We start from the raw sequence: 22,416 nt of genomic DNA, 5'->3' as shown, positions 1-22,416 counted from the left end.
CTTGAACAGCTAAGTTGTGAGCAGATTTATCTTTCCTTATGAAAAAAATTTGTAGCTTTGCTTCTTTTGGCCTCTCTCTTTTAGCTTAATCATTCACTCAACAAACTTCTCTTGGGTACTGACGAGAAGCTAGGCTCCTTTTAGAGCACAGGGAAAGCTAAGGAAGACACAGTCCCACAGTTTGGAGATGGAGCCAAGATAGACAAATAAATGGATGCGTTTATGTTGGCATTTATCTGGCACGTGTTGGTTTCCTGCTAAGTCCCTGGCAGTAGGGTGATGCGGGGAATGTGGAGGCATGTCAGACGCTCACCCTTGCAGGACCGAGGCACTCACCCACCCAGTGACTGGCATACCGGCAGCGGACAGCTCTCAGTCCAGAAATCCCCTCTCTGGGAACTGTCCTCTAGTGCACAGAGTTACCTTGCCCAGGCTTCTGTCATCTCCCCAGGAGTGGCCCCAAGCCAACGAGGGAGTAACAGTTGGCCCCTTGCCTTGCTTCAAAACAACTCTGGAGGGCCACCCTAGCTCAGGGCCTCCTCCTGGATCAGGGGGCTTCACTGGCCTTCTTAGCTCCCTTATGGGCACGGTCTGTGTACTCGGGTCTCGGGTACACTGGTTTCCATGATGAACCTCCACGGAGATGCAAGTCTCCGTGTCCTGTCAGCTCCCCAGTGAACCCCAAAAGTGAGCAGAGCCAGACAGCCCACAGCTTACAGTCCAGCGCAGAGAGACTGGCATCAATCAAACGCTTACACAAATGCCCAAGTAATCAGGGCTTGAAGGGAAAGCACACAGGAAAGGTCCTTTCCTCAGACACGACCCCAGTATGGAAAAGCCAGCTGAGGTCAGCAGGTCAAGTAGGAGTTAGCAGGCCATCCGGTGTGATGGAACGGGATTGATACTGAGTGCTGTCCAAGTCCCGATGGGCGGCACCTAACCCATGCTGAAGAAGGGGGTGGGCAGTCAGGAGGGGCTTTCAGGAGGAGGTGGCGCCAGGCTGAGACACAAAAATGACTAAGCGTTATCTTGTTCAAACCAGAGCAGGAGTTCCAAGCAGAGGAGTCAGCATGTCCAGCAGCACAGAGGTGTGAAGTAATATGGCATACTTGGAGAAGGGCATAGTTGGTCAGAGAAGACTCAGGGAGTGCAGGAGAGAAGAGGCTAGAAGCAGCTGCTTGGGGGCCCGAGGCATCGGCTTCCTTGCATCAGCCCAACCAATGGATTCCCAGCCATGGAAAGGTTTAAGTAGGGAGTCTGCTTTCCAGCAAGATCCTGGGACCACTATGTGGGGAATGAATGAGGGGAAAGGAGTGGGGCCCAGGGGGACCACCCGGGAGGAGGCTAAGGCAGGTAACAGGAGGACACGAGTAGCATCACCCTGACACTTGCATAACGCTAGGGCTTGAGTGGAGGAGATTAGCTAGAGGGATGTTCTCAAGGTAGGACCTGCAAAACTTAAACCTCCAGGGAACTGCTAACCGGCCCCTCATTCCTCCAGTTTTGGGAAACGGGGTTGTGGAGCTTCAGCCAGACTATGTAGATACAGCCAAGACACCACCGGGCCACCCTGCAGAGCCACAAGGCATCCCTCTGCCATGCCTAACCAGCAACTGGCACTCACCGGGTCTCATGCACTGGCTTGAAATTAGCACTGTTTATATACCCGCACATTGGGACATGCGCAGACGCAATTCTCAGGTTTGGCTCCGTTGCTGAGACATGGGAGCCTGTATTTTTGGTTTCTCTTCCATAGTGGGATGCACAGAGACTTCTTCTTCCCATAGATGGGGCAGAGACCCTGTTCTGCTTCCAACTCACTGCTTGACCTTACATGAGTGGTTTTAGCCTCTTGCGGGTTCTGTTGTATCTTCTCTAACAATGAGAATAATGAAAGCAAGGTTGCCAGGAGGTTTGAATGGGATCATGACATAAACCCAGGAAGGTAGCAGGTCGTCAGTCTCCGTTACCCCTCCAGGGAAGATCTGCCAACTATTATCAGGAAAGTCCCAAAGGACTCACCAAACAAATGTTCACGGCCCGCCCTTAGATCCCAGGAGAACAGTCGACCGGGCTGAAGACACAGCAAAGCCTCAGGAAATGACATTTCATCCTGCCAACAGCTCTTGAGAACTCACTCTGGGTCGGCACACCCCTCCTTTCACTGGGTCCCCATGGCATCTCTGTGAGGCGGGTGTGGCCTGTCCACTTGACACGTGGGAAAGCAGAGTCACGGAACCAGAAGCCGGAAGTGCCTGGAGTTCATTGCCATCTAACCCTGAGAGGAATTATTATCCCCATCCTTCAGATGAGGGATCAGAAGGTCAGAGAAAATAAGTAACTGGCCCCAGGTCACATGGCTCAGGACTGGCAGAATGGGGGTCCACATGGGGGTCTGCCCAAGCAAATAAGCCGCGTGTGGTCTTCCACTACTCCTGCAGACTGCCACCACTCCTCCAAGACTACTCCTGCAGGCGATTCACTGCTCCGTGATGCCTCTAAAGTAACTCATCCTCTCTAAGCCTCAGTTTCTTCATCTGAAAATGGGACAACAGTGTCTATTTTGCAAGCTTATTGGGAGAGCCGGTTGTCGTGCCACTTTCGTCACAAACGGCTCCACTCCTGTCTTCGTCCGACTGTCTGGAGCAGGGCCCCGACTAGGATGAGGCAAGCAAGGCAACTGGGGTGCAAGGTTTTTTTTAAGATTTTATTTATTTTTTATTTATTTATTTGACAGAGAGAGATCACTAGTAGGCAGAGAGGCAGGCAGAGAGAGAGAGGGAAGCAGGCTCCCCACTGAGCAGAGAGCCCAATGTGGGGCTCGATCCCAGGACCCCAAGACCATGACCTGAGCCGAAGGCAGAGGCTTAACCCACTGAGCCACCCAGGCTCCCCATGGGGTGCAAATTTTAGGAGGTGCTCGCTCTCGGGTGAGTGTGAGTGCAGCCCCAGGACGTGGGTGCCTCCTTGGGTTCCTTACCCCAGATACCTCGTCTACCCCATCCTCGTCTAGGCTGTGATTTGGAGGTGAGGAGATGGGATGGTGCAGGGGGAGGACAGGCAAGGCAGGCTGTAGGGCATGCTGATGTCCAAGCTGTAGCAGAAAGAAGGTCCTGGTGAAAATGCACACAGACCAGCGGGGATGATAGGCTAGAACAAGTACTCTGCAGGGGGACCTTGTTCCTCAAGAGCTGCATTGTGGGCATTGATCAGTAGGGGTCTTACAGCTGCTGTATCTCCTTGATGATCTGAAGCTCTTGATGTCCATTTCTACCCAGACAACTCATAAACTACCTGGGGTAATGGCCATGTCTTATTATCTTTGTGTTCCCAAGACCTACCAGCATATTCGACATCAAAGAGTTGCTCGTTGGATGTCCAGTGAACTAAAGGATGCTTTGTCTTCCATTTTGAAAGCCCCTGATCATCTCAGGTCCTTTGATACTCGGATCAGAAGGCAAGGAGCTGTGGGACAATGAAAATTACAGTCTCCTAGGAGTCTAGCCTACCAATCATCGACACGGGGATGCTCAGGGGTATTAGCCCAATTTAAAAAGCTAGTAAACAGCAGAATTGGGATTTGATTCCAAAGTTTATTCGTGCTCCATTCTACTGCAGGGGCCAAGTCTGAGCCCTTTTGAAGTATACGCAAAGCCTTACCTCTCTCTCTATCGCCAGCTAGAGTCCCTTCCACCTCAACCCCCGAAATCCCGCCCCTCATAGTGCCATATGATACCTGCCCAAACCTTCCCCGACATTGGGAATCGCTGCTTGTTACAGAGACACTGGCACCACCAGATTGCTTTCCTGACACATGGAATTAAGACCTGGCTGGAAGACACACCGCATGCACAAGGCCGCTCTCCTTCATAGGTCCACCATGTGTCAGGAAAGCAATCTGATTAAATGACCAGAAACCCTCTGCCTTTGTGAATCTGTGGCAACTTTGAACATGCTTTGCTACTAACATTATATGCTCTTCAACCTCCAAGACCAGCCCTTGGGAAGACTAGAAGACAATGACATTCTCTGAGCATTTTATAGAAAAACTGAAATCTGTTTTCAATGAGAAAATATGACTTCGGTAAGAATACAGTAGTATGAGGATTTCAGTGCTATGTGGGTAGTTACCTATTTGACCTTTTCTTTTTTTAAATTATTTCTATTAACATATAATATATTATTTGCCCCAGGGGTATAGATCTGTGACTCATCAGGCTTACATATTGCACAGCACTCACCATAGCACATTCCCTCCCCAATGTCCATAACCCAGCCACCCTATCCCTCCCCCTCACCCTTCAGCAACCCTCAGTTTGTTTCCTGAGATTAAGAGTCTTTCATGGTTTGTCTCCCTCCCAATCCCATCTTGTTTCATTTTTCTTCCCTTTCCCTACTCCCCAACACCCCCCCGCCCTGCCTCTCAAATTCCTCATATCAGGGAGATCATATGATAATTGTCTTTCTCTGATTGGCTTACTTCGTTCAGCGTAATACCCTCTAGTTCCATCCATGTCATTGCAAATGGCAAGATTTCATTTCTTTTGATGGCTGCATACTATTCCATTGTATATATATACCATATCTTCTTTATCCATTCATCTATCAATGGACATCTAGGCTCTTTCCATAGTTTGGCTATTGTGGACATTGCTGCTATAAACATTCAGGTGCACGTGTCCCTTCGGATCACTACATTCGTATCTTTAGGGTAAATACCCAGTAGTGCAATTGCTGGGTCGCTCTATTTTCAACTTTTTGAGGAACCTCCATGCTGTTTTCCAGAGTGGCTACACCAGCCTGCATTCCCACCAACAGCATAGGAGGGCTCCCCTTGACCTTTTCTTGATCAGCTTTTAGAATCAGCCCTCCTTGGGATTATTTTCAGCCCTGGCATTAATTGGAATATCTGCTTTTCCTCTGCAAGCATCATAAACCATCATTTGGTTTTTACTGATGCATCATTTTCAGCGCAGCCCTGTAGAATAATGTGAAATTAACCAGGAGAACAACAGAACACATTTCTGGTTCCCTCCTCATCCTACATCTGCCAAAAAGAAAAAAAAAAAAAAAAAACCCTAGCAGGTGTGCAATGAGACAGGTGCAAGAAGTGACTCTACTGTTATCTCAGGGTTGGTCCTCTAGGTATGAAACATACTCACACTGGGAGGTGAAGCCCACCTAATCCCTGGGAATAGGTGCCAGGAGGATGATGGAAAGGTGAATGTTCAACTGAGCAGAAATACCCAGCAAGGGTAACACAAACTTCTCATACAAAATAGCCATGGAATGTTCCAGAAGAGATCTAACACATCCTTGGGGGAAACCAAGCAGGTAACATATTCCTGGAAATCCAGCAGGCAGCAGGTAGAAGAGGGCACAGGGCTGCCTTCAGAGGATTAAGCAAGCAACTGTAAAAAGAACTTGTAATGGGGACCATGACCCCAGGTACAGCCTCTGCCAGATACATCCATCCTCTCAAGAGTGATGAGAACATTGACTCAGAGGCACCCTGCTCCCCAGAACACCCAGATGTGGTGGAGCACGGGGCCGCATTCCAGTGTGTCTGGGCTGCTGTGTCTTGAACCCATGCTGCCCCTGGTCTGCCTTGCCTGGGCACTGGGACAGCCAGGAACAGCAGGAATCTTGTCAGTAGGGTTAGAAACAGAAAGTGAGGGCAGCATAAGAAAATGGTAGCAAGACTGTGGATGTTTGCGACCATGCTCCTTCACTTTTTCTGGGCTTCTTGGCCTCCTTAAAGTCAGAGAATCCCTCCTAAGTCCTGCTCCCCACATTTGGCGACAGGCAAGGGGAACCTCTTTGCAGTCAGACTTGGCTCCCCAGAGGTGTGTTTTTTTATTTATCCACCTGCCTTGGCCCTGTGACCCTATGTTTGGCATGGCAATCTGTTGGCGATGGGCAGATCAGCTCTGAGACTGACCCAGGCATCCTTGGAGAGAACCAGGTACCAACGCCTACTGGTCACTGCATCTCTGTATTAATAATTATCTCCTATCTGACAGCTGAGCTCCATTATTCATTGTGCACAGTGTCTGGCACACAGTAGGTTTTAAACTCAGGATAGTCTGACTCCAAAGTCTGTGTTCTTCTGCAAATCCTGCCCACATTTTAGTAGAGCCCATGATTGTCTAGGGTATTCGGTTCCAAAAGAAAGAGCTGGAATGATGGGCAGGTAGGCAGGGCTCGGCAGACAACCAGAAACCTGGACTGGCGCCACTGGTCTTCCCAAAAACATCAGCATGGCCCTTCTCAGACCAGGAGCCGGTCTAAGGGGTCTGTCTCCACCTGCTAAATACCTTGGTGTCATCCTCGCCGTGCCTAGCAAGAATTCTGCCACAGACCCCCGGAGCCCCCTCCCTCGCTGCCCTCCAGGCAGCTTTCCTTCCATGCCTTCCTACAGCATCTGGCACCACCCTCTCTGCAGGGCCATTCCTAGAGGGTGGACTCATTCCTGTATCTCCAACCCCTGAGATAGTGCCCAGAACACAAGTGGCGGGCTGCGGATGTCCACTGAGTGAATGGATGAGCCGTGACCATGGCCCCAGATGGAACAACATCTCAGATTCCATTCTCACAGCGGAATAACAGCTCTGCCCCTCCCCTGCGCCCGCTGGGGGCTTAAGCAGGTTGCAAACCACAAACAGAAACGTTCCCTGCCTGGGCAGAGGGTTTCTTTCCTCCACAGAGCACTTTCAGACCCATTATAGCCCTTTTGATCTTTACAATTCTACTGAAAGGTACTCTTGCCAGCGCTTGCGAGATGAAGGATCCAGAACCAACGCGATGAAATAGTCCTCACATTGGTGCAAAGCCAGCACTGGAAGCTGGGGCTGCCTGGTCCCCAATTCGTGCTCAACTTTTCTCTTCCACCCAGACATTTCCTGTAAGTGCCTACTATGTGCCGGGTCTGGAGCCAGGCACTGGGGATCTAGAGATAAAAATGCCACCGCCCCTCTGGCATGCAAGAGAAGATAGACCCTGGGGCCTTAGCAGAGACAGCAGCCAACCTGTTGCTGAATCTCATTTGAAACTTCCATCAGGCCAGGGCCCGGCCCCCCACCAGCCAAGCTGCAGGTCCAGCTGGAAAGGCATCTGGTTCCCCACATCCCATTTCGCAATCTCAAGTCGAACCCAATATGGGATTCTCCCATGAGATGTCAGGAGGGATTCATCAGCGGAGGTCTGGCCTTCTCAGGGACTCTCCAGGTGAGCAGCCCGAGTGCCTTCAAGTCGCCCTGTCTCTGTGAGTCATCCACCAAGAGCACATTTGCTCACAAAATGTTTGCATCGGAAGAGAGCACTCAGAGTCACCCATTCCTCCCCTTCATGCCGTTTTCTCAGCTGACAGATTTGCAACTGCGTGATGCTCTTGCTTTCTGCACGGCGAGCACACATCCCCCCTCCTGCACGGTCTAAAGCTCTCCGGACAGTTGCCCGGTGGACAAGGCCCCCGCTGCACTCAGGCTCGGAGGGAGAAGGCAGGAGGGCCTCTCAGTGAAACGGGCACAGGAAATGTCACATCCCAGCAGTTGCATGCAGGGGTCCGGAAGAGAGGGTCACGGGACCATCTCATACATTCTAATAATGCCAAGCGGACCTCTCACAACCCATGCACATAGAAGGGAACATCAGGTGAACCACTCTTTAGCTGTGGGACCTTGGACGAGATATTTAGCCTCCCAGAGCCTCAGTTTTCTCATCTGCACACTGGGCGGAATAAGGCCAACTTCAGCGGGCTTTGTGAGCTGGAAAGGACAGAAAGGGTATAGAGCAGTCGGCACAGTGCTTGACTTGTGGTCAATGCTCAGTGACTGTTCCTTCTTCCCCTTCCACCCCAAAAGTTGCCTCTAAGGAGAATGATACTAAGGATGTCTTAAAAGAAATGGTGGCCTCCTGGTTGGGAAGAGGTGACAAGTGGTTCCCAAGGGGCCATGTTCCCTGGGCTTCTTGGTTTCCAGGAATAGCACCCACCACCACACGGGGGTGCTTTCTCGGGTATTTGTTGTAATTGTAGGGAAAACACACTCATGCACAGTCCTTGGAAGGAAAAAACTAGTCAGAAATTCCGTTGCGGGAACTGATGAACGAGCAAGCAGAGATTTTAATAAGATACAGTCCTTGCCTTCAAAGAGCTGACCATCTCTGGCAGCCCCCCTCTGCCTCCCTCCCCCTGCTGTGTTTTGTCTTCAAACAGGCTCATTGCAACTTCAGGAAACAAAAAGGCAGGTTCATTTTGTTTCCTGGAAGCCCGGTGACCCATTTAACAGACGTTCTCACTTCCCAATCGTGTGAAACGTGTTTTAGGAGTTTGAAAGAGGCAAACCAAACAAATTAGACTAAATGGTTGGCTTTAATACACATTCTTTGGAAAACAGCCTAATGAGGAATTTCAGTAACTCATTGAGGGGAGACTCAGTCAACTCGGTAGGGGGGCACTGGTGTGGAGAGGGAAGACTGAATTTTGGAGGCATTTTGGAGCAGTACAATTTCATTTCCTTCAAGGGTAATAAGCAAGAACAGACAAGAAACCCACCGCCTAGAAGCCCTAAAGGTCAGGATTAATGAGGGGGCTGGATGGTCTGAAGCTTGCAGGCTTAGCCGTGTGCTGGTGAACGGGTATTTCAACAACCCTTGAGGGAACTTATACATAATTTATTTTCTTAAGTAGGTACATGGTGTAGAAATATTGTTTGCACTAATAATTGAACCAGAAAACTGTGTCTGCGTGGGTATCAGCCATTCTGAACCTTTCCCAGCAAGGGCTCCACTTTCCATTTCCCAGACTCTGTAAGGCAAGGGACCCCAGCAGGTCATGCCAATCCTGGATACTTGCACCCCGGGCCAGCATGGGCTGCCAATCTTTCCCGTATTCCTGAGAAGGGGATCCCGGCCATTAGTTCCAGCCCCTGGCGTGGGCATACAGCAGGCTTTAGAAGAAGAGCACAGACCCAAGCTATCAAGCCCAGGTCAGATCTCGGCTCTGTCCCCAAGCTAGCTGTGTGACCCAGAGCAGGCCACTTCACCTCTGTGGACCTTAGACTCCCATATGAAAAAGAGAGGTTTGGATAAGAAGATGCTTGCCCTTTTCCAGGATGCCTCTGACTCTGAGATACAACCCCCTCCTACCAGGTGGGAGAGCCCTGTGTTAGCAAGCTCTAATTTCACCGGTTGGCTGGGACCGGAACAGATTGGGAGTCGGGCTGGTATTAGAGCTGTAACTACAAGGGACAGGGAGCAAAGAGCACAAGCTTCAGAAGTAGGCAAAGACGAATTTTGCCCTGAGCTCTCCACTGACCAGCTCTGTGACCTGGCTCAGCCCCTCTGGGCCTTGACTTTCTTATCTGTAAAATGGGGGTGATAATACCGACCTTGGGGGCTGTTGGCAAATAGTAGCGACGGCAGCGATAAAGTCAACAGTACCCCAGGGAGGGTAGCAAACTCCAGAACTACTCTAAGAGTTACATGAAGGCAGGGAGACCTTCTCTCCATCCCCACATCTGTGTTCCTTTTGTTTAGAATGTGTCAACTTCAGATTGGTGGGATCTTTTCACTTTACCAATAACTGGTCACAGTTCAGTTGGAATTCACATGTAGATTTTCAAAGTGGGTGGTATGCATGGCAACGTCTCTCTGTCTCCTCCAGAACTCCATGGTGCCCATCATCTCCTGGGTTGCCCAGGGCTTCAGCAACAAGCTTGACAGCATTAAGGAGTAAGCAGTCAGTGGCACAGGGAGGTCTTTGTCTCCTCTAACTACTTTGAGATGAGCTCAGTATTTAGGGACCTAAGCAGAGAGGACAGGAAGCCTCAATCCCCCATTCAATTCATCTCGGCCTCCCTACCCACAACCCAAATGAAAAGGAGAAACCTAGTGACTCCTTCCCTGTTATGGATTCATAACTAGTCAAGATGTCTATTACATAATCCTCCAAACCAACCCACTTACGTCCTGCCATTTAGGCCATCCAACCACGAGGCAAGGTTATCTTGCTGGGTTTGTCAATGAGGCAATGCACCGGGGACAGAAAATACCATGTTCAGGACCATGGACTTGACAAGTGAGAGAGCTGTCTTGATCGCATCCTGTCTGGCCCCAAATCCCAGGCTTCCTTCCTTGTGACTTCCCTGTTGATTAAAGTCTCACCCACAAGTCCTAGCTCTACTACCTACCTCCTGAGCAGCCTCAGTCTCTTCAACCGTGAAATGGGGACATAATCACAAGATGCCTCCACATCAGGGGAGCTGGACCATAATTAGGGAAGAGAGAATACCTATGGAAATGCCAAGCAGGGCCCTGCATGGAGTAGAGGATCAGGAATGGTTGGTTTCCTCTCCTTCATGGGGCCACTGGGTCCATAGGCAGTCTAAGCTGTAACACACTGTGCAAATGTTAGCAACGAAGATTAATTTCACAGGACTCATCTTTATCTCAGGATCCCACATACCCCTCACCCCCTGCTGCCCGCTCCCTCCTGGAAATCCAGGTTTGAAATGTACGCCTTTAACTCTTACAAACCAACGCAACTGACTGTAATTCTAGACTCTTAGCAACCCAGTGGGTCCAACCCTGCCATTCGCGATGGGGCTGTCAGCACTTACCGGGAGCGCAGAGCGATGCCTGGGAGGATGGCAGGTCTGAAGCAGCAGCGAGCTGGGCCTGACAGTCCGGACTTAAATAAGTTGTATTTTCTGGCTGGGGACGATAAGACAAGACATCTGAAGCGTGTGTTACACTTACACATCATTATGCTCCCGAAATGGGGAAGGAGAGCTGCATCTTGTCCCAAGTTTGTAGCAAAATTGTGCAGTATATACAAAGCTCTCAGGCCTTTGATGTTGAGCAGAGAGGAAAATAATCCTCTCAGACACACCAGGCAAAGCTGGGGGCTCCGCAGCACAGTGAGGGAGGCTGGGGGAGGCACGCAGCCAGCATGAGCCTACTGCTGTCTCTGAGCCCCTTCTCCTGCCCCCACGAAGGTAGACTGTCTTAGCTCCCGAAAGGATTATTTCCTCTAATACCTTCATGCAGAAGCAAGCAAAAATGCTTAGGTACAATGAAGAGGGAAGCTGAGAAGGGCCTCAGCAGACAAAGGGAGGAGAGGGAGGGGAGGGAGGGGAAGAAGGGGAGGGAAGGGAAGAAGGGGAGAGAGGGGAGGGAGGGTGGGACAAGTGTCAAAAAGGCTGGCCAGTGCCAAAGGACGCCTCCCAGAGGTGGGCAAGGGGATGTGGGTTGGCACACCCTGGAGTCCCTTTGTTTATTCAACAAAACAGACACAGTCCCTACCCTCTCAGAGCTTGCAGTCTAGTGAAGACATGTCCAAGAAATAGCCACACGGATAATCAGCTAGTTACATGCTTTGATATGCACCATAAAGGGACAAAAGGGGAAGTGCGAGGTTATAAGACAGGACGTCCCAATTGAAATGGAGGCTGGGAGCAGGGACGCAGGGAGAGACTGACACCACGGGCCCCTGCAGGAGCCTATTTAGTAGATCTACGAGGAAAAATCCTAGTAGAACACCCAGAAGTCACCCCAGATGTGTTCAAGCCCTTGCCAAGGATGTGCTAAATGTAACATTCTCTCCTCTGTTCATTATGGCGGTCCCAGGGAACATCTCTCTGGAGGACAAATTCATTAGCCAAGTCTGGTTGCTATAAACAATAGCAATGATAAAGCTCAGGGGTTTTTTTTGGAAAGTCATGTTCCAGCTGTCCTCCCCCACCATGAAGCTAGAGGAGCAGGGCTTGGCTGTCCTGAAACAGTGCGGCAGGTCAGGGACTCAGACATTTTACACAGTGAAGAAAACATGAACTCTGATGTTTTGCCGGGGCTTCCCACGGGTCCTGAAGGCAGGTAGCAGGCTTTGTACTTCTTTGCAATCCCCATAATCCTCACACATGGGAGGAGCCCATGCCTATGACTACTGATGGGCTGATGGAAAAAGCAAGGCACAGAGAAAGAGACTAGGGCTCAGAAAGGTCCCAGTGACAAAGACCCAGGAGAGCACAGCCAGAAAGAGCATGCGCATTAGACATTCATGGATTGCATATCTCAGCATCTCTACCTAATTTGTGTGACCTTAGGCAAGTCACTTAGCATCTCTGGGCCTCAGTTTCCTCCTCTGCACTATGGGAGCAGAAATTCCCAGAACAGTCATGGTTGCAAGAGTTAAAGGAGATAACATAGGTGAGTGTCTAGCAGAGTGTCTGGCATATCGTAGAAGCTTCTCTTCCTTCCTTCCATCTGACTCTCAAGATCTGCATAAGAAAGGCAGCCTCTAGCACTTGCCCCTGTGATTTATCTGCCCCCCACACTGAAGGGTGGGAGGCCAGAGAACCCCCCCCCACCCCACACCGTGGCCTCCATGCTGCAGGCAGGGCAGCTCAGTGGAAGCAAGGCCAAGGAGAGGTCTGGTCCCAAACCTCAGTGGCTACAGGAACCCAATACAGTTGGCCTGGCTCTCTTCCAGCCAATTTTGCCAGATGTAATTTGGCTTCTGCTCGAGGTTCCAAAGCAGTTATGTAAGCATAATAACCCATAGCATTTGTAGAAAGCTTTTATGGTTCTCAAAACACGTTGTGCTTGTATTACCCCAGCTGATCTTCTCGGTAACCTTGAGAAGTGGTTAAGGAAAGGGCAAGAACTCCCATTTTATAGATGGAGAAGTTGAGGCTTGGAGGGTTTATTTGGTTCATGACTAATGAGTGGCAACATCAAACTTGGACAAAGATCTCTGCATTCCTTGCCTTGGGCTCTTCCCACACCATCACACCATCGCACTACATCATTGTAATCATGTAATCATCAGGCAAAAGTGGCCCAAATACCTACTGGGGGCCAGGCCATGTAGTAAGTCCTTGGATTCAGAAGTGAGAGGCAGAGTCAAGTTCAGGAGAGATGTAGAACCAACTATTTGGGATGTGATAACTGTCATGGTGAAGGAGTCAGGGGAACAGGGAGGAAGGACATAGCCCAACTTGGTCCAGGGACTCAGGAAGGCTTCCTGGAGGAGGAGATGCATCAGTCCCATCTCAGACAACAGTTAGGAAGAGGAGTGAGAGGAGTCGCAGATAGCAAAAGCAGCAAATAGAAAGAAGTGTGTGAACCAGCAGGTTATCTGATCTGATTCCATCCACCCACTCAGGACTCACTCATTCCTTCATTCATTCAACATATATTTCTGGAGCACCCCCATGTGCCAGGTACCATACACAGCGAATAAGCAGATGTAGTCCCTGAATGCACAGAGTTTCCCTTCTAGTGGATTCCCGTGGACACGGATGGGGAAAGGTAGGATGGAGTGGGCAGAGGGCATCTGTATGGTGGGCCTGGATTTAAGCCTATGGGTGCTGGGGATCACTGATTAATTTTAAGCACAGGATTAGCAAAGTGAGGTTAGCATTTCAGAAAGCAGCGAAGTTAAAGTATGGGCTCAAGGAGGCAGTCTGGAATCCAGGAGCCCAGGCAAGCAATGAATGGGTCCTGAGTTATGGCAGTGCCGTAGGAAAAAGGCGGAATGCATGCCGGATGTAGAAACAGCCTTGACAGGCCTTTCTGGTTAATTGGACATGGAGGTGAGGAAGAGTGGACAGCCACTCTGAGGGTCTGGCTCAAACCTCTTGGAAGGGGATGATGCTATTCCCTGGGACAGGAGTGCAGCAGAACCATCTGGTGGGGCAGGGAACCTGAGGAAGTTTGTTCCTACTGGGACTCGCTGAGTGTCTAGGGACTCTGGGTCCCGCTGAAGTCACACTCATCAGGCACTGTGATCAGTGAGTCTGAAGTCCAGGAGAGAGCTCGGGGCTGGAGGTACAGATTGGCTTACAAATGATGTTCAACATTTGGAAGATGGACAGGACCACCCGGAGCAGGGGGTGCCCAGGGGGAGAAGACACCAGATCCCATCGCAACAAACCCCAAAATGTGTCCATATTTTCTTTGATACCTGAATCCTGCTTGGCAAAAGTCAGGCCATTAGCCACAGTGAAGAATCATGGCTCCTCCAGAGGGCTTGACTGGGACGGACCGTGGGGGCTCTGGCCTGATGTCATCTCACCTCTTAGGTCTCACCAGTTTCTAGTCTGAAGTCACTCATGTGATTCTCTCCTTCTCCTCTCTCCCTCAGGTGTTTACAAAATATGGAAAGTGTTACATGTTTAACTCAGGCGAGGATGGCAAACCTCTGCTCACCACGGTCAAGGGCGGGACAGGCAACGGGCTGGAGATCATGCTGGACATTCAGCAAGATGAGTACCTGCCCATCTGGGGAGAGACAGGTGAGCTGGGTACGGGGACCGGGGTTGTGGGTGATGGCAGAGGGGTACAGGACTCTGAAAGATCGGTTTGATTTGGGTGGGCTGTCTTGGCCCGGGCTTTGAAGGACGGCTCTCCATCAGCAGGACTACAACATAGAGGTGAAGAGTAGGGATGTCCCTCATGGACTGTGATACTCAGGGCTTCCTCAGATTTCAGTAGATGGGAGAGGGGCAGATGACAGGAATACTGGAAAGGGAAGGCAGATAGGCTGAGGGGGTTGTTGGGAAGGAGGCATGGAGAAGATATGATTGTGCAGGCAGGTGGCTTGATTTCAGGAGAAGAGGAAGACATGGACCATCTCCTTCCTCTTCCAACCATTTTGACTACCCCAACCCAGCCAGGAGGGCCAGCAGAAGGGAAAACATCTCTTCCCACTAGGGGAAGGTGGAGGAGCTTGCTGGGTTGGAAAGCCAAAGGGCATGGACTCAGGGACTTGGCACCAGGCCTGCGTGAGCCCCTGGGGGAACCTGTGTGTACAGGCCCCTGAGTAAGTTCATCCACACATTCATCTGTGTATTTATTCAGCAAACTATTCATTAGCCATGTGTATGTCAGGCTTTGCACCACAGTAAGGACATTAAGGTGAAAAAGACCAGGTCCTTGACCACAGCCTAGAGGAGGAGACACACGATTACAGTCCAGTGTGACATGAGTGTACCTGCACGAGGAGGACAGCGGCCTCCTCCTGGGTGGGGTGGGGTGGTGGGTGTTCAGGGAAAGCATCGTGGTGCCCCGGGCATTTGAACAGAGTCTTGGGATTATCCTGGATTATACAGGAGGGTCCTCACAAGAGGAGTGCAGGAAGATCAGACAGAGGAGAAGGTGAGGGAAGCAGAGATTGGAGTGATAAAGCCAGTAAGCCTAGGGACGCTAGTGGCTTCTAGAATTCCCCCAAGTGGAGAAAGTAAAGAGGTGCCCAAGAGTGGAACATGGTTGCAAAGTAGACCCAAAGCAAGAGTAGTGTTGTGTTCAGGGTGTCATAGTGGGGAGTGTGGAAGGGGGTCAAGGATAAGCCTGGGGAGGGGCCTCCATGGGAGAGGAGAAGGGAGAGAAGATTCTAGCAAGGACACCCTGGGCCCTCAGATTAGAGCTGAGGTGAGTGAAGGCCAAGTAGCCCAGCCCCCACCTCTTCCAACCCCCAGCCCATGACTCCTGGAGCAGCCCCCCAATCCTGAGCTCTTGCCCTGACCATGCCCAGGCATTCCAGGCATCTGAGAGCAGCCAATGCTTCCACCCCAGGAATGACTGACTACAAATTCTAAGCTCCCTCCACCACCACTCTCCTTCCATGACTCTCGCTCGATCTCCCTGTGGGGAGAGGTGAGCATGACCACTTCCCTCACTGTGTGGTGGTCCTCCTGCTCCTACAGTCATGGAGTAAAATGGTCGCCACACACATCACTCCAACAATGCCTTCTGGTGGCTCACCTCAGGCTGAATCCGGGCCATCTGCTGCTTACCGAGGAGATGCCTGGTTGGCTCCATCCACTTCTTTAAATTCAGTGCCCCTGCCTTCCAGCAAACAGAGGGTGGTCTGGGTCTGTGCTGAGCTCTGGCATCCCCGAGAGCTGACCAGCAGAGCTTGGCTTTCCAGAACATCCCTGAGACCAGTCTGTGTCCTGGGACCATGGGCATCTGTAGACAGCCCTGAGTCCTAGGAACTGGGTCTTTGTCTCCCAAAAGAATCTCTGCCTTGCAGACACTGGAACATCTTTGCTCACCAAACCATCTGTGGAAAAGGGAGAAACAGTCAATAAAAATAGGTCCTGAAGACCTCATACCCACACTCTGACTACTGGTTAGTTATCTTTGCATGGTGATGGTGGATTTCCTGCCCTCGATTTGGGAGCAAAAACAAACATGTACACCCACACATGCACACACTCACACAATGCCAGGCACCTCGTCACACATTCTCTACACGGCACAGCTCCCTGTGGGGTCTGACCTTAGGTTGGAGCACTGGCCGCTGATAGCCCCTGTGGTTCCAACCACAGGACCTACCCTCTGGGAATACGCACTCTGCCTCCTGAAGCCGTAGATGGATATAGCAGGAGAGCTCTGAGATCATCTCTTCCAGCCAATCCCCTTGCTCCTTGGTAGAGGGAGAACTGAAGCCTGGTGTGGTGAGCTTCTAGACATCACACAGGAAAGTCATGGCCAAGCCAGGGCTCTACTGACTCAAGCTTTCCGACCACCAGTTAGCCCCAGTGGACCATAATCGTGCTCAAGGAACTGCTGTGTGCCTAACACCATGTAGGGCATGGTCAGAGAAGCAGAAGACACCAGACCCTGCCTCTCGGGAGCTTATCATCTCAGTAGGCAGCCAAGCACCACACAGAACCCACAAGAGGACAGCTTTGCTCCTGCCAGCAGCTTGAGCTATCCTTTAGGACCCACCAGCCCCCCTCACTTAAACCATGGCCTCCGGGGCTAGGTGGCTGGGGAAGGAGGCTGCATGAAGAAAAAGGGACTGAGAGCAAGGGCAGGGGCCAGAAGAAACTGGTCAGAGGAGAGACTAGTCGGTGCTGTCCAATAGAACGTTCTGCAGAAATGGAGGGAACGCTCTCTAGGGGCACTGTCCAGTCCAGTCACCACAAGGGCGCTTTTGAAATGTGCTCATGGGAATGAGGAACTGAGCTTAATAGCATGTCATTTTGATTAATTTAAATTGTCATGGGTTGGGGGGTGGCTAGCGGCTACCACATTGGGGAGCACAGCTTCAGACTGCTCTTGTCGGTTTCTTGGATGTTTGCCTCTACAGCCAGCTCCCACAGTCTTCTGGGACTGTAATATTCCTCAGTTCTGGCCTTCCCCCCGACCAAGGCCATGAGGGGTAGAGAGGGCCCTTTATCCCCACTTACCAGGGAAAGAGGCTGAGGTTAGGCGACTTCACCCTGGCCACCCAGCCTGATGGCCTGAATCCTTACATCCAGGCTCTCTCAACTGGACATTTCTTCAGGCGAGAAGTCACTGAGCAATGAGCACCTCTTGGACACTCTGGTCACCTCAAAACCTCTTGTGTCCTGGGCCAGTGAGGAGTGAGCTCCGTGGGGGTAGGAGTGAGGGGTACACACCTACTGAAGGATGAGAAGTAGACTCTGACAGGTGAGGGTTGCTTGTCCGTGAGGCCACCTGAGGAAGCATGGCCATCTTGCTCCTTGCTCTTTGCTCCAAAGGACTTTGGGCACCATGAGGCCTAGTCCTGCCATGATCTTCAAGAGGGAGGCTGCCTTCTGGCCCTCCAAACTCTGTGGCCCCACAGACACCATCTTTCTTCCTTGGCATTTCTGCCTCCTCTCAATTCCCAAGTCTTCGTTGGAGATACCTAGGTGATGGCGGAGAAGAGAGGAGTTGAAATATGGTTGTTGAGGGAGTAGCCACAGACAGCTTGATGGCAGGCAGTGTAGTAGGACAGGAAAGTGCCATTACAGAGTCAGACCCAAGATGAAATCCCCAGCTCTTCCTTTACCAGCTATGTGGCTGAGGACACGTGAATGGGCCTCCATGTCCTCATGCCTAATAGAGGTCAACCACACAAATAAACTGATAGATTTTTGGGATGGCTGAAGGAAGCACATGATAACTCTCTGCAGACTGTAGGCAGTGGAAGGGTGATAATGATGACCATGGTGGGGGGGGCGGGGATTGTCAAACTGTCCCAGAGCCAGAGCCTATGCTAAATATCCCAGTCCTGTAACAGAGGTCCTGAAGTAATTCAACATCCGTGAATCTCATTCTGCTCAAAGCAGAGCCTCTGGGACACCCTTGCGTTGCTTCATGGGTGGCTTCATTGCTCAGAAATTTAAGGGAGCAGTGAGCGAACCACTCCTTCGGGTATAATTCTGGCAGACAGGGAGGACCTTTGATGCCCGAGTGATTTTGACAAAGGTACCCCCTTTGAGTCCCCCCCCCCCAGCCCTATGGGCTCACACTTAGTGAAGCAAGATGACTATGAGAATTATCAAGTATCCTTTCCTCCAGGCTGACAACATACCACACCACACCAGGATGCTCTCTTGCCCAAAGAACCTTATGCACATCACCCTGGAATGAAGCTATTTTATTTTATTTTATTTTATTTTAAGATTTTATTTATTTGATAGAGAGAGAGATCACAAGCGGGCAGAGAGGCAGGCGAGGGTGGGGAGGGGAAGCAGGCTCCCTGCTGAGCAGAGAGCCCGATGCGGAGCTCGATCCCAGGACCCCTGAGCCGAACGCAGAGGCTTAACCTATTGAGCCACCCAGGGGCCGGGAACTGTGCCATTTTAAAGAAGACGGGATCTGTCCCATAGGGACATCATCAGTATGGGCCCTGTGGAAGGTTGAGGTTGGGGATATTCCATGTTACAGGAATAGCAAAGATCTGGGGACCCTGCTTAGACAAAGTGAAACACATTTATTCATTGCGGGGATTCTTAAACATGCTACGTCATGAACATCTGAGTAGGAATATTGCAGGCAGCCTTTATTTCCCAAATGCCTTTGACCATGGAAACCTTTCTCACGGAGGATCTCACAAAATAGAACGAGGACAGAAAAACCGTCCTGGACTGGAGAAGTGCAGATTTCATGGCTAGCGTTTTCTAAAGGAAATTAAATTGAAGGCAGGTGGGAGGTTGTTAAAAATGAAACTCTGTGTCGATGCCTCTGAGTAATTTCAAAAGATAAAAGACATAGGCAGTGGGTTATCTAGGTTGCACATGAGAGAAACCAAATTCAAACAAGCTTAGGCATAAAAGGAATTGTATTGCCCCCAGAATCCAAGGCAAGCTTCAACAGCCAAACAGCGGGCGAGCAAGGATGCAGCATCAGAAAAACCAGGGCTCAGGTGCCCTCGGGGTTCTGCTTCTCCCGCCTCTCTTCTCTCTGAGTCACTTTATTCCTTCTCACTACAGACAGGTCCTTTCCACACATATTTTTTTTTCACACATGGCCGCCAATAGTTTTCTGTTTTACATGTCCTATCCCCAGCGAGAGACTATTCTGATTCTCTCCTGGGTCTCCTATTTAAAAAAAAAAAAAAAAAAAAAAAAAAAGGGAAGGAAATCATTGGCCCATTGGTCAGTTGGGAGTCCACATGTGGACCAATCAGCAGTGACCAGGGGAGTGAAATCATAGAAGGATCCAAGAGTCCTGAGGAAGTTGAGTGGATGGCAGCTGGGGAAGGAGTTCCCAAGAGATAGCCCCTGTGAAGGGCCATGCTGGGAGAGGTAGGGCTGAGGAAAGAATGGGTCACCTCTGAGGAAACCGGAATTGGTATACAGAGAGCTCTTAAATGAACTCAAATTCTAGAGAGATAGGCTCAAAAGTTGGAAAGACCACAGATAAGCCTCCTCCCTTTCTCCTCTCCCTCTTGCCTTCATTCACCCCCTGCAAAAACACTTTTTATTGAATATAATTTGCCTCAATTTCTCCAAATCCTAGTATTTAGAAAAATGAACCTGAGGGGCACCTGGGTGGTTCAGTCGGTTAAGCGCCCGACTCTTGATTTCGGCTCAGGTCATGATCTCGGGATCTTGAGATCGAGCCCTGCGTTGGGATCTTGAGATCGAGCCCTGTGTTGGGCTCTGTGCCTAGTGGGGAGTCTGCTTTGAGAGTCTCTCCGTCTGTCCCTCCCCGTGCCTGCGTGCTCTCTCTTAAATAAATATTTTAAAAAAGTGAACAGGACAGTGAAAAGCATGAATTAAGTATGCAATAAATGATTGTTGAATCAATCAGAAAAAAAAAGGAAGGAAAAACGAACCTGATATTATATCTTTGAGCAAAGGAATTGTGTTGAGGGTCTATGCTTTAATGGAGGTAAATATCTGGCACCTTATTCCACCACGAGCCTCCTCACCTCCTACTCTGTCCCCTTATTCACTTGGCTCTGGCCACGCTGGCTTCCCTGGGATGCCTTGAACGCTCCAGGAACACTCTTACTTGAGGGCCTCTGCGTTCTCCAATCCCTCTGCCTAGAATTCTCTCTGCTCAGATCCGCATGACCAACTGCTTCACCTCCACCAAGTCTTGGCTCAGAGATCACCCTCTCACGGAGGGCTACCCCAATGACTCACCCCTCCTCCTCTCCTCTGCTTCTCCTTTTCTCCATGACATGTGTCACCTTCAAAGACACCATGGAATTTACTTATTTATTATTTGTCGGTCCCCTTCTGCTTAAACATATGCTCCAAGAGGTCAGGGATCTTGGACTGTCTGGCTCACTGATGCACACCAGAGCAGTAAATATTGGTTAATACATTCGTGGAGCGGGGGGGAAATCCCTGTAACTGTGCACACTGACGGGTCCAGGCAAGAGAGAAGCTGGCATTCCTGAGTGGCCACTAGGTGCCCCGAACATTCGATCCCACAAGCTCTTTCAGTCATCCTAACCAGGTGTTGCAATCCCCACTATGAGATAAAGAAACTGGGGCCCAGAGAGGTTGAGTAAGCTTCCCAAGAACACACATTTCATTAAATAGCTGAACCAAGCTAAAAACCCACGCACGAACCCAAAAACAATCCTCCTTTCACTACGTGCCTTTAATGTTCAAAATGTGATTGTAAAAGAACTGCCATGAAAATAGCTCAGGGGAAAAAAAATGGTCCAGGTGACATCTCTGAAGAGAGAATAGCAGATAATGATAGGTCTGTTAAATTTTTCCTTTTCTATTTTTCCCTCTTTTTTTTTTCCTCAATAGCAGAATCCTTGTATTGAACAAAAGCTTTATCACAGCCCCAGTATATAGAACAGATAAAGGTAGAACTGCCCTGGTTCACCTGGAGATGTGATTGTCCCTTGCTCACTATGGCTGACCCTGAGGAACCCTAAGGCTCCAGGGAACCCAGTTTGAAAAGCATCAGATGGACACCTCATGTTCCCAGGGTAAAAATGGTGTCCAATGGTGTGTACATCCCAGAGACCGACTCCAAACATCTCCCTCCCTTCTTTGGGCATGGTCAAAGGAGCTCATGATGTGTCTGCTGAACTCTGGGGAAGCTGGCAGTCTGGACTTCTGGTTGAACACAGTAGATTGGACAGAAGTGTTTCTGGAGGCTCCCTCCATACACCCCACCTTAATAGCATCGTGGGTTGGTTTTTTTTGTTTTTTGTTTTTTGTTTTTAAGTATAAACACACAATGACGGAGAGGATGGGAAAGAAGGCAATAGTCAACGTCAGCAAGTTTTTGGAAGATGGAAGGCAGATGGTAATTACTCGGCGTGTGGCAGACAAAGCTGAGGGATAAGGGTCTGCACTGAAAAGCCGACTAAAGCCAGACAGTTCTCACCACTGAACCCCAGAAAGAGTCCAAGGCATCAGAGTTGGAGGCATCAGACAATGCTGAAGACAGGGATAAGAGAGAGGGAAAACTAGGAGGATTAGTTCAAAGCCTGTAAAAGGAGCTGTTAAGTCTCTCAGATATCTAGACAAGTACCTCTCCACACCCTAGCACCCGATGGGATGAAACAGACTGGCTCTGGGCATGCGTAAACCAGACAGAGGTGAAGCATGAAAACAGGGAGAGGAGGTCAGGTTCTGCTTACTGAGTAGGGAGACCCCAGCCATCCTAATCTACCCTACCACCTCCAAACAGAAGTCTGGGGGAATCCCTTTCTGGAGAGACTGACAGGCTCATGAGGAAAGGTCCACATAGAATGACAGTCAGGAGGGTGTCTGGGTGGCTCAGTGGGTTAAAGCCTCTGCCTTTGGCTCAGGTCATGATCCCAGGGTCCTGGGATCGAGCCCCACATCGGGCTCTCTGCTCAGCAGGGAGCCTGCTTCCTCCTCTCTCTCTCTGCCTGCTTGTGATCTCTGCCTGTCAAATAAATAAATAAAATATAAAAAAAAAAAAAAAGAATGACAGTCAGGAATCCCCAGACATGATGGCCTGGTTAGATACCCTCCCAGAGGGAAGTCCCTTAGCAAGTCCTCCCACACCCAGGAATGACTGTGCAGCATTTAAGTCCCTCTTTGTTATGAGTGGACAGCCAAAACATCTGGCTTTTGAGGGAAGCCACTAATAGGAAAGGAACTACACCAGCCAAACAAAAAAAGAAACTGTGAGGAAATAGAGATAATGATTAAAGCATAAGCT

General features: G+C 50.2%; 1 protein-coding gene across 2 annotated transcripts in view; it reads left to right on the top strand.

The window, feature by feature from the left end:
* Window positions 1-22,416, top strand: part of LOC111151502 (acid sensing ion channel subunit 2) — a 1,010,285-nt gene that overhangs the window by 912,709 nt on the left and 75,160 nt on the right. For both annotated transcript variants that reach the window (XM_022509526.1, XM_022509525.1), the window contains exon 2: window positions 14,147-14,297. In XM_022509526.1, the coding sequence (XP_022365234.1) occupies window positions 14,147-14,297 (151 nt within the window). The remainder of the gene's footprint in view (window positions 1-14,146; window positions 14,298-22,416) is intronic.

Source organism: Enhydra lutris, unplaced genomic scaffold, assembly GCF_002288905.1.
Source record: "Enhydra lutris kenyoni isolate GAN:26980312 unplaced genomic scaffold, ASM228890v2 scaffoldscaffold26, whole genome shotgun sequence".
In the NCBI taxonomy this organism is placed as follows: Eukaryota; Metazoa; Chordata; class Mammalia; order Carnivora; family Mustelidae; genus Enhydra; species Enhydra lutris.
Note: the sequence above shows the minus strand (reverse complement) of the source record. Positions and strands in the feature narration are given on the sequence as shown.